Genomic DNA, 17,022 nt, shown 5'->3' with positions numbered 1-17,022 from the left:
TGCACACCTCACTTAGTATATGTTTTCAGCTTTGGCCTTTTCCGATCTGGTGAGCTATCGGCACGTGAAAAGTAAAAACGCCGACGGTGTGAAGACCGTGTGTGCCTCCAGCGAGCTCATTCCACCTTATTTTTCGCTTCTCGCATTGTTCCACCGCCCCTTTGCCGCCCCCCTCCCTCCTCTGTGGTCAGTGGCATCCTGTTGTTGACGATTGTGTTCCTTACACGAGCCCAAGGGTCGTTTTCTCGTGCCCCTCTATACTTTCCTCTGGTGCTTTCCCCCTTCCCACCTCCACACGCGGTTGAGAAATCAGCGTTCCCCTTTATTCTGCGAGAGTGCGTGCGTGGCACATCTCCGTTTGCCACCCTCAGTAACATCGTTTTAGCACTTACGTAGCGGAGCACTCGCGCGGAAGATTACGCCATTTCCTTCCGTCTCTCTTTCTCTCTCTCTCTGTGTGTGTGTGCACGCCCATCACCTGCGTTGGTGAAGTCGCTGTGACCCTCTTGCCTTCCGCATTACCGTCAACGTAAGCATGGGCGGCGGCTTGTCGAAGAGCCACATCACTGTCCATCACCAGGGTGCGACCGATGCGGACAGTACCTACATCGTCGCTAAGACAGACATCGGTGGCAAGGCGGCAAATGCCACCTCATCGACGAAGCCGTTGACCGGCGCTGGTGTGCAGTGGCCACACAGCACCCCAGCCACTAGTACTGCGGGCGCCCCCGTCCCCGCAGCAAGGGCTGCGGCATCGGCGTCCGCAGTAACGAAGAAGCCGCTTGGCCTGGCTCCCACGCAGACCTGTGGTAACCTCGGTGTCGACGGAAACAACCGCGGCAGCGGCTCTCTCTCCTCTGGGATGGACGACAACGCCTCGCCGATTCCCATTCAGAGTTCTGGAAGCCGTGTCGGATACGTCTCTCTCAGCGACATTATCGGGAGTAAGAGTAGCCGCAGCAAGTATGTCAAAATGAGCTCCATTGGCAGAGGCGCCTACGGCGAAGCGTACGTCGTCATGCGCAACCCGGCCTATGACTCGGCTCCACTGCCCATGGTGGAGGCGCAAATTCAAAGCAATGCGCTGGCGAATCCGACGCAGCCAAACGGACTGTATGTGGCAAAGATTATGGACCTGCGAGCGATGGTGTCGCAAGACCGACAGTACGCACAGACAGAAATCATGTGCCTAGCACACACGCGTCACTTCGCCATCATCCGCTATTACGAGCACTATGTCCTCGACAGCGATGACGAGACGATCATCATTGTCACAGAGCTTGCGGATCACGGTGACTTGCGCCGCAATCTATACAACAATGCCTCGGCACGTCCGTTTCTGGAGGCGGACTCCCCGTCATCCGCTGGCGGCGATGGCGGCGCCGCTGGCTCGCGAATGCTGCTGACGGAGCGCGAGGCAGGTACGTACTTTGTGCAGCTGCTGTTGGCTCTGCATCACATCTCTGTGCGCCGTATGATCCACCGTGATATCAAGAGTGCGAACGTGTTGTTGACGTCGCGCGGCTTCCTTAAGCTTGGTGACTTTGGGTTTTCCCAGAAGTACGAGAGCACTGTCAGTAGCGAGACCATCGCCGGCACGTTTCTTGGCACCCCGTACTACCTTTCTCCGGAGATGTGGAAAGGAAAGCGCTACGGCAAGAAGGCGGACATCTGGGCTGCTGGCGTCGTGCTTTACGAGATGCTGATGGGTGGTCGTCGTCCCTTTGAGGCTAGCAGCTTGCCCGAGCTGCGGAAATGCGTAGTGGAAGAAGAATTCGTTCCGCCCACGGGCCCACCGACAACGGGGACGGTCGACGCGCAGAGGCAGGGGGGTGGGCCAACCAAGTTCTCGAACGATATGCGTGAGCTGCTCGTATCTATTTTTCAGAAGTCGCCCGAAAAGCGGCCGAGTGCGGAGGAACTGCTGCATACGCCTGTGATGCAGCATTACCTCTTTGTCTTCGAAAAACACGTCGAGTCTCTCATCACCTCCGACGCCGCGGCGCTTGCGGCGAACCCCTCCATAGACCGGCAGCGACTCTACTTTCCCGATCCGGCAGACCAGGTAATGGTGCTGCAGGGCATTGCCGAGGGGAAGGATGCGATTGCGTTGGTGGCGAAGCGCACCATTTCAGAAAGTGCCGCTCCCCGTTACGAGGGGCTGGTGTACAAAGACAACCGCAACGGAATCTGGAAGGAGCGATATCTGCTGCTCGACGGCACTACGCTCACGATTTCGCTCTCCAAAGGAAAGGAGGCTGTAAGCGGTGGTGAGCGCAGCAAGCGAGTACCGCTCTCGTCCATCAAATCCGTTAGTCCGTGTGAGGTGGAGGACGCGCATGTTCGTGTGGTGACCGCGGCCTCTCCTACCGATGGGTACAAGCCGCCCTACGCTTTTGCTATTGCGATGGTGAGCTCGAACTCAATCATCTTTGGCGTCGCCAGTGCCGATGAGCTTGACCGCTGGATGCAGGCGCTAATGCGTGCGCTGCAGATTGATTAAAGTACAGCTGCAGACGGTGGTATAACGAGGAGGGGGTGGACAGAGTGACTGAGAGAAATAAGCGGGGGGAGGGGCGTGTTTGTGCCAGGGAGAGGACTGTGTGCGCCTTCCGCTCACCGAGTAGCTGCCCACAAAGGGAGCGTGAAGACTCTGTGGACTCGTTGCGTATTCGTGCCTCTGCAGCTGCTCTTTTCTTCCTTAAGCCGATATTTCAGTATTGTGATATCCGCCCCCTCACTTATTTCTCTTCTCCGTCTTCCCATGCAGATCGCTGTGCCCCTCCCTCCCCCCTCCCCATGCCCCCCGGAATGCTTCTCGCTGTTAAGCGCAGTGCACGGCGCCGCTGATACTTCGCCATAACGTGTTCCCAGCTCCTCTCGCATGTCCCTTCACGTCTGCTGCTGCTGGTGCTGTAAATCGGAGTTTCCGAGCGCACGCGCGGCCGTTATATACAGGCACCGCAAAGGCGGCGATGAGTTGGGAATCGGGGGATTTCTGTACTGTTGCTGTTCTTCACATCCTTCTCCTCCTGTTTGGTCGCCGTTCCCACTTCCCACCTTGCCCGACACGTTAGTTCGCGTCCACCGGCTCGCCGCTTGCGTTTCGAGATGTGTACTCCCTATGCCATGGCGAGGGCGGCCCTGCGGCCGTGACGTCGGATGTCGACGTTCCGCCTTCTTTCTCCTCTTCCCTCTTCCTCTTTTTTCGATTTTCTGCACCCAACGGCGCCGGCGAGCGCAGGTGACGGAGCCGGTGCACAAACGGCGAAGTGCGTTTTGCTGTTGTGTTTTCGTTTGCATTCTATTCTGCGCCCTCCGCGCCTATCTCGGGGAGGACACACAGGGCGGCTTTTAGCGGCGCGGCGCGATTGGCGAGAGGGCGAGGGAGAGAGCCGGTGGGGGGTCTGCATGCTCTCTTTGTCCCCTGCCCAGAGGGAGGGGGGCGGCGTCTTTTTGTGTTCATGGCAGCCCCCCAGCGCTTCTCGGGGTTGCTGATCTTGCTCGGCAGAGGCCTTCGTGACTGTGAGGCGCGACCTCTCCCGCTACTTCCAGTGCCCGTGTCTCGAGCGCCAGCCCCGCTTGCCAACCCTTCGCTTCCCACTCCTGTCCGTCGCATCGCCTCCGCTGGGCGAGGAAGGCCGCTGGAAGAGACAGGGGGCTCCGCCCTCTCGCGGGTGCATGCAAGACGCATGTGCTCATCGACGGCCTTACGTGAAGGATGATCTCTCTCTGTGTTCCTGCGAGCGTCGCGCTGGTGCAAGCTGCGCCACGACGTTCCGCCATGCAATCAGATTGCTCGCAGCGACAACGCTGACTCGCTCATTGCCACGAGGCATAACTTCAGGCCTCTCTCCCTTCTTCCATCTTTCTCTACAGTTCACTCGGTACGCTGGCAAGCGGAAAACAATTGCCTTGCCCCTTTATTCCCCTCTCTTTTTCACAGTGCTTCTGCTATGCTGTCGGTTGCTCTTTTATCGTGAGTATGCGCTCATGTACCTCTCTCTCCCTCGTTCAGAGATGTTTTTGCGGGGTTACCTCTTGCTTCTGTGGCCCCTTCTGCATCCCCCACCCCCATGCACCCCTCAAACCCTCATGCCACCTCTCGCACGCCGTAGTGGCTTGGTTTTGGTGTCGGCGCGATACCTACCTGGTTCTCCTCTTCTTTCCCTTCTCTCTCTCTCGTGTGGTTGACGTCGCTGTCCAACGCGTTCTGCATGGCTTGAGAATGTCTCTCTGCGGGTAACTGCTCCCTATTTTCGTGGCACACGTTCCGTTTTTTCTTTTTGCTTGTTTCGCCAGCGCTGAAGCTCATATTTTCGCGCACGCGTGTGTGTGTGAGTCGTTCTCTACTTTTCTCGGATTTGTTTGCCACCGTTCATGACCCCCTCTCTGCCATGCTCTTTACTGGAGAGGTGAGTCGCGTCTCCGCGATGACGGACGCACGCGCTTGTTTCCCTCGCCGCCGCCTCTCTAACAAAAGGTGTCCATGAATGGGGGACAGAGGGGGAGAGCCGCCGGCGTTTGGCTCTTCTCTCTTGCTTCTTAGGGTGGTAATGGTGACGTGAAATGGGGGGGGCGCATTTTCCTTTGGAGGCTCTACTGCAGATGTTCTTTTCTTTCATATGCTGGCGCCTTTTCTTGTTGGTCATGTGCGCGCATGTGGCGCTATCGTGCTCTACTCTCATTTGTTTGGCACCACGGTCGTGATTGCGCTCACCTGTAGGAGAGTGTGCGAGTCTGCATCCGGTTGCCTCGCGAAGTGTCTCGCGCGATTCGCGTGTTGCCCTTTGGTGTATATATATATATATACATATACGTACATGTGTGTGTGTGCGTGTATGTATGTATGTGTGTGACTTGGCGCATCACCCCACGTGTGTCACACTTCTCCCCCTCTCTAGTTTTCGTTATTGAATGTTCACGAGAGCATTACGGTCGATCGGCTCCCATCTGGCTTGGCCCGAATGCGCCATTACAGCAGTCCTTTTTTTTTCCTAGCGAATGTATCCTAGCTTCTCCTTCCCCCTTCCTCCACACATGCCACATCAAGGTCATTGCTACTCGAGACACGAGACCCTTCTCGTAGGTGCCAGGCGCTTACCGGCATCTTTCCTGTGCGTTTTCGCTTTTGTTTCAGGCTGGCGCGACCCCCTCTCTCCCCCCTCCTCTCCTCTCTCTTCCTTATGAGGTCTCCTGACCGAGAAAAAAAACGGTGCTTTTTTTCTTGCGACCCGTCGCTCCCTTGAAGAAATATATATATATACGTAGGCATTGTGTGAGGGTAGGAGTAAGCGGCGTGCGTTGGCTCTCTTTGCCTTGACGCGGGACCGGTGCGTGTGTCCCTGTCTTTCAGGGGGGTTTGGGGGTAAGCGGAGGAGGGGTCTTTTTGCTTTCCTTCGACTTGAACGCGTCCCCTTCCTCAGGACATTTTGCGGATTTTCTTTTTGGTGCCTCTACACCACTCGCCTAAGCAATGGCTAGCTCGCTCAGCCTGCCATCTCCTCCCTCTTCCCTTACCTTCCCTTATTATCCGCTCATGCTCTCGCGCAGCTGCTGTTTTGAGGAGGGGGAAACGCAGTGCCGATTTTCCCTTCATACTCACCCGGAGAGAGGCGTACCTCTCTCTCTGATGCTGCCTCGATGTGGGCATCGAAACTGTTTGGCGTAATTGTTTCCCATTCGTGGATTTTGTCTTATCACCATTGCTTTATCCCCCCTTCCTCTCTTCCCCTACTCAGCCCCCCCCGCTCATGCCAAAGGCGTGCCGATGGAGAAGGCAGCGCATTCCTGCTGCAATCGACTTGCCGCAGCGTTCCGCCTTTCGCGGCTCATGCGAGCAAGTTGAGACGTGCCCCGGCTGTTTTTTTATGGGAACAAAAGACGTGGAAAGTAGCACTTCAAGACCCAAACGTCACCCAGAAAGTCGCCGGAGAGCGCCAGGCGTGCGAGTCCTGTGTCTACGCGCGCTGCCGACGACAGCTGGCATAAAGCATGTTATCCTAAAGAATGCAGTTAAGGAACGAGGAGCGCGAAGGACGAACCCGAAAGACGCGAGAAAGTCCCGGCTCCTCAGCCCCAAAGTGTTCGGGCGCGAGTTGTGCGGCACCATCCACCTCCGACTGGGTGGGCTGGTGAGGTGTCGCTGCAGGAGGCGCGATGATAACACCATGGAGATCACCGGTGGGGTCCTTCAGAGTTCAGTGTGAAACGCTTTCACACCATAAGCCGGGGTGCCGCTGGCTGCAGCGGCGGAGGGTGAGAAGCGTGGGATGCACGCGGAATGCGCGAAGTCGGAGGGTTGCGACCTAAAGATGACCGACCTCCTCCTCGGGCTCATGGGGCATATGTCTGTAGGGCCTTTCTCCTACCCGCACGGCAGACGGCACCGCCTCCTCTCTTGGGCAGGGTAGTATACGCGGAGTGCTTGCGGTGCGCCGTGCGTCCTGCCCGTGCCTGTTTGGTGCCGGTGGCGGTCGCGCACGTGCGAAGGAGATGCGTGAAGGGGGAATAATCGGGTGTTAGACGCACAGCCTGATTGAACGGTAGTTGCTGACTCGTAACAGGCCAGGAATCAGCTGTTGCGCAAGAGAGGCTGCCGAAGCGTTGTGGAATGCGTATGTATGCTGGAGAGGTTGTTTGTTGCGCAGTGGCTCATTGAGAGAAAAAAGAGATTCCAACCGCTCACCTGTGTGCGCGTGTGTGCCTGCGTCGGTGTGTCTGTATGCGTGCGCGTTGGTTGCCACCATAATACCCCTGCCTCCCTTTTTTTCGGGTGAAGCATGGAGCGCAATGGAGCACGTGGCCTTCTGTGGTACGGTATCATACCCGCATCTTGTGAAACCGCGGCCTGTGCCCCTGCTGGCACACAGGAAGAGCTGATGCCGCTCTTTTCGTCGTGCTGTTTCTGCTGCTACTTTGATTCTCCCCAGGGGAGACGCGTGCCCTATGTGCCGTAGCATTCTAAATTGTGATGGTTAAAGGCACTGCACTCTTTCTTTTCTTCTTTCAACTTCCATTGCCTTCTCGTCTCGTCTCCTGTTTTTTTTTTCCCGCTATGGGATGCACTGCACTCCCCTCCACGGGCGCTGTCGTTCGTGCAGCTGCGCTACTCATTCCCGTTAGCGCCTTCTTTTGTCGTGGTGGTTGTTTTTTTTTCTCCTGAGTAGCCGCTCGCCGCGCTCTTAGGGCGAGCAAGTGTGGAGAAGGGGCCGTATCTCGAACCCGCATGCTGCTCGGCATTGACGTTCGGCATCCCTCTCCTTTTCAGCTCCTTTTTTAGCGTTGGTGCCCGTCTATGTCTAGTGCTCGGCGCCCCCGCAGCCGCAACGGCAAGCCGGCAAAGGCCGAAACCTACTCGCGCGCTGACGAGGCGCTCTGGGACGATGCGTACCTGCTGAAGCTGTTTAATGAGCAACTAGGCAATTCTGATGCCGTAAAGGATACCGGTGATGCGACTCCGGCCGATGATGTCTCTGTAGTGACTACGGACACCGACATATCGGACAGGGAGGAAGGGAGTGTAAGTGATTCGGCGGCTGCGGCGCTCTCAGACGCGTCGGAGACGGATGCGCAAGAGACACTGTCACGGAGATCTTCAAAGCCTGCTGTCGCGCAGCGCAGCTTCCCCACTCTGAATGGCCTCCCAGACGACATTCAGGCTCTTGTAGACTCTTTTTACGCTGCCGGGTTCGAGGCTGGCCGGTATGTTGGTCGATCAGAGGTATCCAAAAGGGCCTCACGGAAGCGTCATCGCTAACCGTCGACCCACAGCATTCGGCCTGTGGCGGTGTGGAGGACCGAAGGGACGGTGGGTGGGTTTCTACTTGTACTCAATAGAGACCGCTTCCAGCCAGGCAGCTCGTGGAGTAGGACTGTTTAAGAGGTTGATCATACCCCCCCCCCCCCACACACACACACTTGCCCCCTTCTGCTCTTTTCTCGGGGTGCGTACGCGGGTGTGAGGCACAGTGCAAACGAAGGGCTTCGCTTACGCTCTTTATGTGCGCGTGTGCATCTGTGATTCCCTTTACTTTTGGCCGTCGTGCGCCCCTTAGTTCATAGGCAATTCTGTGTGAGTCAGCATCTCTCGGTAGGTTTGTTATCCTCTTCAGCTGAGGTTTACTCACAGGTGCATGCGATAGCCGCTTCAGCGAAGAAACTCCACGGGAGCTGGTCAAGTGCGCAGCAGATGAGCTCTCTTTCGTCAGCAGTTCTCCATGGAAATCTGCCAGGCTAAAAGAACTTTTTGCCTTTTCATAGAAGTGTAACGTACTTTTTGTATGCCCATGCAACTGCTGAACAGCTCTGGACACTGCCGCTGGCGTATCTGTATAAAGGCCCGCGCTGAGCCCCAAGGCTTCTTCATCTCCGTCCTGATGCATGAAAAGCTGGCACACTTCTCGCTCCCTCGATCGCCTTCTGCGCCCTCTCATCAACTCTGCGTGGCGAACCCAAATTGCTATTCACCCTGCAAGTCCACTCTCTCTCTGTATCCACACAAGGGCACACGTGCGTTCTGCAGAGGAAGCCTATACTTGCACACGGTCGCTGCCTCCCTCCCTCCCTCCCCCACCGGCCTCGCGCTCGCGCTTTGTCAAAGGCACAGTCGCCCCTCTGCCGCTGCTTCTATATGTATTCGAAGTTGGCGGGAGTTGCACCATGCGCGGCAACCCATACAGCCGGGGATTTGACCCCATGAAGTCGCGCTCCGAGCGGCGCAAGGAGAAGCAGGCAAAGGTAGCCAAGTCAAAGCGTGCTATACGGCTCAAGAAGCGACTGGGCCGCATTGCGGCGCGCAAGTTCGCTGGCCAAGAAGACAGTCACATGACAGCGTTGATGGAGTCATACATTCTCCGCCGTAAGGCCGAGCGGGCGGCGGCGAAGGCGAAAAATGCACTGCAGGATGGCACTGGGGCACTTGATGCGGCCCACTCGCCGGCAAAGAAGACGGACGTGGAGGAGAGCGAGATGGATGACGGCGAGGGCAGCGAGGACTTCTCATTAGGTAGCGTAGCAGATAGCGCGTTCGAGATGGATAGCGCCGGCGATGACGACGATGGGCGCCATCACGGTATCTCCACCACCCAGCGTCGTCCTGCGCCACGCAAAGAACAGGGCGAGGTGGGTAGCGGCAGTCGCGAACGGCGCGGAAGCGCGCGGGGCCGAGGTCTCACAGAAACGACAGCCAAAAAGGACATTACTTCACTTCATGGCAAACGTGTACACGGGAGCACTGCTAACCGTGGCAGAGAGGGCGCCCGCGGTGCTCACGCACCTCAACGCGGTGGCCGAGATAGCGGCCGTCTCGGTGAGACGGCGCAACAGCGCCAGAATCTGAGGAGAAGCGCGCGCGTTCATGAGCGACCTTGCAAGGTACCCACTCGCACTCTCTACTGAGAGCGGCATGGGCGGCGCTGACAGGGTCGGCGATAGCGCCATGACCGACATGGATAAAGTCTTCGTCAGCGGCGATCTCAGGCTGTGTATCGAAGAGGGAGAGCACTCTGAGGTGGCTGCGACATTGAAATCGGCGCGCAGAGGGCGCTCTAGTCCGCACAGGCAGATCTTTTTTCCTATCATCCTCGTCCTGTTCCCGCGTAAACCTCCACACACGCGCACACCAATCCACATGCATGCCCCCCCTCCCGCCACCGCGCCTTCCTTTTCGTGTGGGACTGCCGGCTGACCGGCCAACCCTTTTTGACTCGCCTTTTTTCCCTAAAGCAGCGTTTAAGAAAGACCTCGACGCATTGCCCCTTTTGTTCTCGTCCCCTCCCAATGGCGACGACAGGTGAAAGAAAACACGACCGTGTCGAGGCGGCAGCATATGAAGCACTGCGTTGATGCGCCAACAATGCTCTTCTCTCATGTACATCTGCCCTCGGGGGGAGGAGGGGGGGGAAGGGCTTTTGCTGATCTTCTGCCCCGCAGCGAGATGGCGGAAGTGCTCTCGCAGCAACTGTTGTCGCGCGCTGACCACGCGGGGGCCTCTGATTTTTGTCGAGGGGAGCGAAGGCAGTAACGCTACCCATTCAGCTCACATCGTCTCTCTCACCTCTGCAGGGCACATTGCAGCCTCCAACGCTGACGTGGCTCGGGACGATTATGGGCGCTGCAGTAGCAGTAGCAGTAGCACTACATGCGTGGCAGACATGTGCGTTCTCGTCCCCCTCAACGCGATGTCTGTTTTTTTGGGCAAGTCGCCCCTTCCTCTCCTCTCTGCTTACCTCTCTGGTACCCTTACTACCTCCCGCTGTTTTTGCATGGAACTGCTTCTGCCTTTAACGTGGCTCTCCGCGCTCTACTGCTTGTGAAGGCATCCACTTTCTTCTTGGCTCGACCCTGGGCAGGTTCGACGAGGAGACCCGCGAAGGTCTTGGCGCAGGGAAGCTGGTTGGCATGCTCTTCAGAGCCAGCGTCGTCGACTTATTCGCTTCTCTGGCGTTTGGGCTTCAGAGAACCGGTCTCTGCGAGGTCAGTTGCAGCAACTATCTGCGACAGAGCCATTACGATAGCGGTCACTGAGCGCAGCAGCCCCGCCACCGTGGAAAATCTGCTGTTTTTGTTTGGGGAGGGGGGAAGGGGCACTCATTCTTCACGCGTGCTCTCCTCGCTTCTTGTCGACATGGCGGAGCCTTCCCGATCGGCCACATCGACGGAGAGGTACTGCAGTCTTCCCATCTTCGCGCTTCGTGACGTGCTGAGTCAAGTACGGCTTCCAAGACCTTTCGACGCGATGGCGGTCTCAGCCAAGTGGCGATGCGTCGTCGCACCGACGGCGGAGCAGGGAGCGGTGACTTCTCCAGCGGACCTTCTTCTCTCCGAAGAGGCGCTCATGCCATATCTTGAGGCAGGGGTGCCCGTGCGGGCGAGCAAGATGCGCGCCGCTGCCGTCTATACCGCGTGTGGTGCGGATAGTCTGCGGTGGCTGACTGACGCGCGTTGGAATGCATTTCCAAAGCCACAGATCGCTTTACGGCGAGGCTGGGGATCACCTGGAACACACTTGCACGTCTCCTCTTTTCATAAAATGATCTCGTCCTTCGAGGAGGTATTCCACCACACCCGCGGTGTTGAGGTTCCGTTCACCCAACAAGAGCTGGAGGCGGTGGGCGCTGCGTCTGCACCTGCGCCAAGTGACGTATCCGATGCGGAGGAGGTTCTCGATCTGCAGCTGTTTCACCGCAGCGGCGGCTGCCCGCCAATACCCATCCTTGGCGAGCAACTTGTCTGGCCGTCGTATGTCGCCGATGGCGCCGTCTGTGACACGGCAACGTGGGTGTCGCAGCGGGGTATGGTGCGCCACTGGCACCTCAACGACTGTGGCGAGTTCGCCATGCAGGCCGCACTGCCATTATCAGTGGACCACGGTGAAAACAGAAGTGCGAAGGAGCGTGTGTCAGGCGAGAAACGACCGCCTTCCTCACCCTCGCTGTTATCGGCAGCGGGCGACACGACTGGGATGCGCATCCGTTCTCTTTTGTGCCCTGAGAGCTCTGCAGCAGCGGCGTCGCCGGCGATGCTGATTATCTCCATCCCAAAGGGCGGATACGACTGGGTGCTGCATGATGACGAGGCGAACATGTGCTGCAAGGTAGTGTCGCTAGACCTCTTTCAAACCCCAGATGAGGCGCTCCCATGTGACGCCACGCTCCTGCCAGTCCTCACAGTCTCCGTTCTGGAGAGCGGTGGTGCACCGCTGCTAATTCCGCCAAACGTGGCACAAACCTCGATTGCGCTGCGAGACTGCATCGTTGTCGAACAGCGTCGCGTCTCCCATCTGTGGTTGGACGACGTCTCCTATTTTCTACACCGGTGCGCTCGATGGCAAACGAGCCCCATCATGTACGCTTACCTTCAGCACGATTTACAGGACGACAGCTTCGTCGCAGGGCAGGTGGTGCCCTACCTGATTCGAGTCTTTGAAGAGCACAAGGAAGCGACGTCGTACCATGCAGCCGTGCGCCGGCGCGCCGTGCTCTCTCTGCATGCCCTGGCCAGTAACAAGGAGCACTACAACCTTTCTGAGAGCTCTCGTGCCTCACTTGAGCGTCTGCTCCACGGCGGGAACCCGGCAATGGAGGAGGTGCTACTGAGCGCTCCATATCAGGCGTCATCGAACGCAGCAGCTCCCGCTACCATGGAGGAATGGCTGGCGGTGTGCTGGGGAGTCAGCTGGTGCTGGCCCAAGGCAGGGTGTGTTTTCCGTGTTCCCAATATTGTGAGCCCCCTCGGCGCAGAATTAACGCCACTTCAGCAGAAAGCTCAGTACCTTCCCGTGGTGTACCCGCCATCGACCTGCAGCCCCATCTACGGTAGTGAGGCAGATTCGGTGGAAGGGACGGTCCAGCAGTACTTCGAGATGAAGGACTTGGAGTCCAAGCCACAAGAGCTCATGGCCTACCTGCGAACGCGCAAGATGCCGCGGGACAGCCTTCTCGATGACCTCTTTTGAAGCGTGCATGTGCACGGCGCTATTGCTGCGTCCGCATTTGTAGGGAAGCGACGAGTTTCATCGTTCCTGTATGCCTCGTAGAGCGGGTGGCTAAGGGTGAGGAGTGAAGAGCGCCGAAAAAAACAAAGCGAGCGAGTAGCCACGTTGGAAGGGGGGAGACACGCATCGTCGTCTCGCTACTTCGCCACCTCTTCATTCCATCTTCGACTGGCCGGCGGCTCAGATAGCGGTGAGCACGTATTTGGACGCAGTCGCTACACTAAATCGAGCACCGAAAACGAAAAAAAAAGATGCTTACGCTCACTGCAATCGTACATTAAGGTCACATAGGCAAGTGGCGCCCTCTCGGGGGGGCTCAAGCTCGTGGTATGGGGCTCGGTGTCGCATCGGCTGACCCCTCATCCTCCTTCCCCTTGCACCTCACCCTGCTTCTGCCTCTTCGAGGTCTGTATCGTGCTTTGTTCCCTTACCAGCGTCGGGCTCATCTCAGGTGTGAGGCGAGCGCAAGAACACGGGCAGCTGTGCGGGTGAGGGCGGTGGCCTGGTCTGTGCGTCGTCTGGCGCACCCAGCGCGGGCCGTCATGCCAACTCTTCTTTCTGCTGCTACCCCTCTGCTCTGCGTGTATTTCACGTGGAACTTCTCAAACATCGCGCTTCCCCCCTCTCACTCCAATCCCCTCACGCCCACGGAATTTCTCTCTCTCGCTCTCTGCCGTGGACGAATCCAAGCTGCGAAGGCAACAGAGCACTTCTACGAGCGCCTTCGCGCGCCGTTGCTAGTGACAGCGTGCACTTGATTAGCCCTTGGTGTCACCTGGAGGCCGCCCATCGCAGCAGCGGCTCGGCGATGCCCAACCTATTAGATGAGGCAGAGGCGGAGTGTGCACGGATAGGCGAGAGGCGATACGGACCAGTTGCCGTGGAGCTTCGCACCCGCGAGTTCGACTTCCTTACCTCGCCAGAGATGTCGGGGGCTCCAATCCACATCCTCGAAGCACGGCGAGAGGAGCATTACTGCAAAGGCATGGGGCTCCGTGACTTCATGAAAGCAATTGGCATTCACGAGTCGGACATCAAAGACCCTGTGGACGGGCACAGCATCCTGCAAGTCGACGAGGCGATGCGCGCCTACTTTGGTACGCAGGAGGAAGAGGCGTACCGACTCCTCCGCAAGAGCCTTATTCCCTACACCGAAGACGTGAAGTGGCTAAGGCGCACGCCATTTCTTGGCGATGAGACAGCAGCTGAGCGTGAGCGGCAGCGTTATGTTGACCGAAACGGGCAAAAGGCACGGTGCGCGGAGATGATGCTGCCACCCACGGCTTACAAGCAGGAGTACCTCTCGAAGTCTATGCAGGCAGCCTTGTAAAAGGAGGAGGCATAGGCCGGATACCTATCCAGCTGTGCTTGTGCTCTAAGCAGTACTCGGCTTTTCATGAATGTATGATAGCTTCGGAACGCAGGCGGTGACATCAGAGCGCGGCTTTCGCTCCCCCCTCTGCCATCTGCCGCATCACCCCCTCTTCCCCCCTCCCATACGCTTCGTTGCGCACCAGCGCCATGGGAGGACGAGGTGGGGGAGAAGGGAAAGACGAGAGTGAGGAGACCATCCGTTGGACACACAAACGACTGAGAGAAGCAGAGGCGCAGGGGAATCCTCTCAAGAAAAGGCGTCGCCCGCGGCTTCATGGGAGGCGATAAACACCCACTCCATACAAATAGACCTGAGGTGAGGTATATGCACGCCCACTCCTCCCACGGAATGCGCCGAACCTCCACGCATTGGGTGAGTGTCGCATCAGTGAACCGATGGGCACTGCATGGGAGAGTGGAACGGTACCTCTGCCTCTCCGTGAACGACCTGTGCCTCCATCGCGGCTCGTGGCTGTGCCTCACGCGTTTTCCCTCTATTGAGGAGTTTCCCCTCACCGCTGTGATCCTCACACATGCTTTCTCTCTCTCTCTCTCTTCTCTGCGCGTGGGATCGCCGATCGTGGCGGAGGCTCTCACTCGTTTTTCGCTCCCCCATCCATTATCTCTCTCCGCTCTGAGAGCGTCTACTTTCGGTTTCTTTTCTCGCATCCCTCTCACCTCGTCACATCCGTCGCCATGGCGTCATGCTCACCCGCATAGGTCATGCGACGCCTCCCTCCGAGCTTTGTGACGGCGGCGCGTGCGGGGCTTGCCTTGCAATGCGCCATGGAAGCCTATCACATGCCGGGATGGAAAACGCAGTCTAGCACGAAGGACGCGCGGTCACGTGAACAGCGAGAGCTGGACCGGAAGGCGCGCCAGATCGAAAAGCTGCCCCGCCCCGAGGCACTGCACGACTTCCAGTACCCGTACGAGAAGACGATTCTGTCGGACAGCATGTTCGAGTACCCCGTGTACGAGACGGAGCTCGATACACCGCATCTTTTCAACTTGACTCCGCCACCTGATTTTTTTCTGTACTGGAACGCTGCCGACTTTGAGCGGACAGCCTACCCGGCAGTCCCTGAAGATGACCACCGCACACTTGTGCCATCGCCGCAGTCGCCACGCTGGATCGAGCATCGCACTCGACTGCTGCAATACCTGCGCAAGCATGAGATTATACCACACTACATCCCGCACGTGCACGCAAACGTAAACCTCTCTGTCGTCTTTCCGGGCCAATACAACACACGTGCGCGACTGACGGACGAGAACGGCGACAGGATTCCAACGCCGCCGCCGCCTACGAAGATGACGCGGCGCAACTTTTGGTTCACAGCGCACTGCGGCAACTACATGGAGCTCACAGACGTCCAGCAGCCGCCAAGCGTCTTTTTTTTCGAGGAGGCGCCTGCCGACGCGAGCGGGCCAGGCAGTGTTGCTGATGGTGCCGGGGTCGCTCGTAAGGAGTCTGCAAAGGCCGCTGTGAACTTCTACACGTTCGTCATGCTTTCCCCAGACTATCCGTATCGCGTGCCCCTCTCGCAGGATCGGCAGAGGGATGATCGCGGCTTTTTCCTAAACTACATGGTCGCCAATCTGCCAGCTCCACAAGCGATGCCCACGGTGAACGGCGGGGTCGTCGACACGGAGGGGCTCCACCGCAAGGGTGACGTTGTTGTCTCCTACGTCGCCCCACTGCCCACCGAGGACGCAGGAACAACACGGCATCTGTGCCTTCTCTTCAAGCAAACGAGCCGTGTGCCCAACGTGAGGCCCATGACGGAGGCTCAGGAGCAGCAGGACTTCCCCTTGGCTCAGCGCAGCAACTACCGCTTGCACAGCGTGCTACTTGAGCGTGGTGGTGTGAAGATGCCACCGAAGAGCTCGACGGCCTCCCTGGCCAGCCTGCGCGCTGTAGAGGCGGCAATCTCGGCAGATCCGAGTGCCGTAACCTTTTTCACGACGACGTGGGACATTCAAGTCCAGGAGTACTACGAAAAGATAGGGTTGCCTGAGCCGGCGGCGCCGTTTGACGATGAGGTCACGGCGCTTCTAGAGTTTCATGCGATGCGGCCGGAGAACTTGCGCGTGCGTGCGCGCCACCGCCCGGATGGGTCGGTGAACATGGGTGACGACCCGCACTTCTGGACTCAGGCGCTGCCGACGCGTAGCATGGATGGAAGCATGCAGCGCGGCTCGGGATGGTCGCGGCGGACCGCGATAGGGGCCAACGGCGTACCCGTGGTGTATCCGCACTGAGCGCCTCGGTGTGCTGAAGGCTGCGCTAGTAGCCGCAAGCGCAGCCTACGACTTTTTCTCTCTCTGCAGATATCCAATGGCTATTCTGTCGTGGTGCTTCGCGAAACGTCGGAGCGGCGCATGGAAGGTGAAGGGGTGGTGGTGGTGGTTGCGAGCGAAGGGCCCTTCGCCATCGAGGCGTTGGCGCCCCCTCTTTTCGTGCTGTCGCTCATGCTGTGCGGCAGTGGTGGGTGTATGCGGCGGTCTGTCTTTGGTTTAGGTCGGTGGCTCTGTTACCGGCTCTGCCTTCCCTTACAGTTAGCTCTTTATGAGGCGGAGGGCGGTGGTGTGTTTTACAGGACGAAGAAATGCTCGTTTTTTGTGCACTCAGCCAGAGGAAGGGAGGGCGCACCACAGGTGGACGCTCGTAAGGCGGTGGCAGCTGTGCGAGAGCAAGTCCGTGTCGGATCCGCTTATTTGTTCGGCGCCTCGCCCCGCCCCTCCATCCCCCGTGGTCCTCTTCTCGACGAACCTGAGCTAAAGGGCAAGGCAGGCGAACGTAGCGTATTGAACGATTATGGATGCACGGATCGACGCGTGTGCGTTCCCCGCGCGCTTTCACCAAAGCGAAGATGAGGTGAAGAGGCAGTGCGCAGAACGTTGCTCCCGTGTGCTTTCTACCGAGTGCAAGAGAGGCAGGCACTACGGAGAGAGTGTGGCTAGCGTAACCGAAGCGCTCTGCCTCTCTCTTGCGCGAAACTGCACGAGGGAGGGACAAATTGCTGGCTGCATCAGCTCTCATGGTGTCGAAGAGGCCTGCGCCACCCGCCACTTTCGGCACATCTGCCCAACATTTTTCCACTCGTCTTCAACGCGTTTTCTTCGCCGTTGCTTCGACTCCCTCCCTC

The 17,022-nt window shown here is 58.2% G+C and overlaps 6 protein-coding genes across 6 annotated transcripts; all 6 read left to right on the top strand.

Moving 5' to 3' along the window:
• Positions 1 to 535: 535 nt before the first annotated feature.
• On the top strand, positions 536 to 2,503 carry LSCM1_01829 (uncharacterized protein; the record flags this gene model as incomplete). The annotated part of the gene is made up of 1 exon (XM_067319429.1): positions 536 to 2,503. The coding sequence occupies one exon, from the start codon at positions 536 to 538 to the stop codon at positions 2,501 to 2,503; it is 1,968 nt and encodes a 655-aa protein (XP_067175978.1).
• Positions 2,504 to 7,297: 4,794 nt separating this feature from the next.
• Positions 7,298 to 7,759, top strand: LSCM1_01828 (uncharacterized protein; the record flags this gene model as incomplete). The annotated part of the gene is made up of 1 exon (XM_067319428.1): positions 7,298 to 7,759. The coding sequence occupies one exon, from the start codon at positions 7,298 to 7,300 to the stop codon at positions 7,757 to 7,759; it is 462 nt and encodes a 153-aa protein (XP_067175977.1).
• A 902-nt stretch (positions 7,760 to 8,661) lies between these two features.
• LSCM1_01827 (uncharacterized protein) lies at positions 8,662 to 9,399 on the top strand (the record flags this gene model as incomplete). The annotated part of the gene is made up of 1 exon (XM_067319427.1): positions 8,662 to 9,399. The coding sequence occupies one exon, from the start codon at positions 8,662 to 8,664 to the stop codon at positions 9,397 to 9,399; it is 738 nt and encodes a 245-aa protein (XP_067175976.1).
• A 1,228-nt stretch (positions 9,400 to 10,627) lies between these two features.
• Positions 10,628 to 12,457, top strand: LSCM1_01826 (uncharacterized protein; the record flags this gene model as incomplete). The annotated part of the gene is made up of 1 exon (XM_067319426.1): positions 10,628 to 12,457. One exon carries the CDS (start codon positions 10,628 to 10,630, stop codon positions 12,455 to 12,457), a length of 1,830 nt encoding a protein of 609 aa, XP_067175975.1.
• An 847-nt stretch (positions 12,458 to 13,304) lies between these two features.
• On the top strand, positions 13,305 to 13,826 carry LSCM1_01825 (uncharacterized protein; the record flags this gene model as incomplete). Its single annotated transcript, XM_067319425.1, has 1 exon — positions 13,305 to 13,826. The coding sequence occupies one exon, from the start codon at positions 13,305 to 13,307 to the stop codon at positions 13,824 to 13,826; it is 522 nt and encodes a 173-aa protein (XP_067175974.1).
• Positions 13,827 to 14,593: 767 nt separating this feature from the next.
• On the top strand, positions 14,594 to 16,135 carry LSCM1_01824 (uncharacterized protein; the record flags this gene model as incomplete). Its single annotated transcript, XM_067319424.1, has 1 exon — positions 14,594 to 16,135. The coding sequence occupies one exon, from the start codon at positions 14,594 to 14,596 to the stop codon at positions 16,133 to 16,135; it is 1,542 nt and encodes a 513-aa protein (XP_067175973.1).
• Positions 16,136 to 17,022: the final 887 nt, after the last annotated feature.

Source organism: Leishmania martiniquensis, chromosome 32 (genome assembly GCF_017916325.1).
Source record: "Leishmania martiniquensis isolate LSCM1 chromosome 32, whole genome shotgun sequence".
NCBI classification, from domain to species: Eukaryota; Euglenozoa; class Kinetoplastea; order Trypanosomatida; family Trypanosomatidae; genus Leishmania; species Leishmania martiniquensis.
This window is presented reverse-complemented; position numbering and strand designations above follow the sequence as displayed.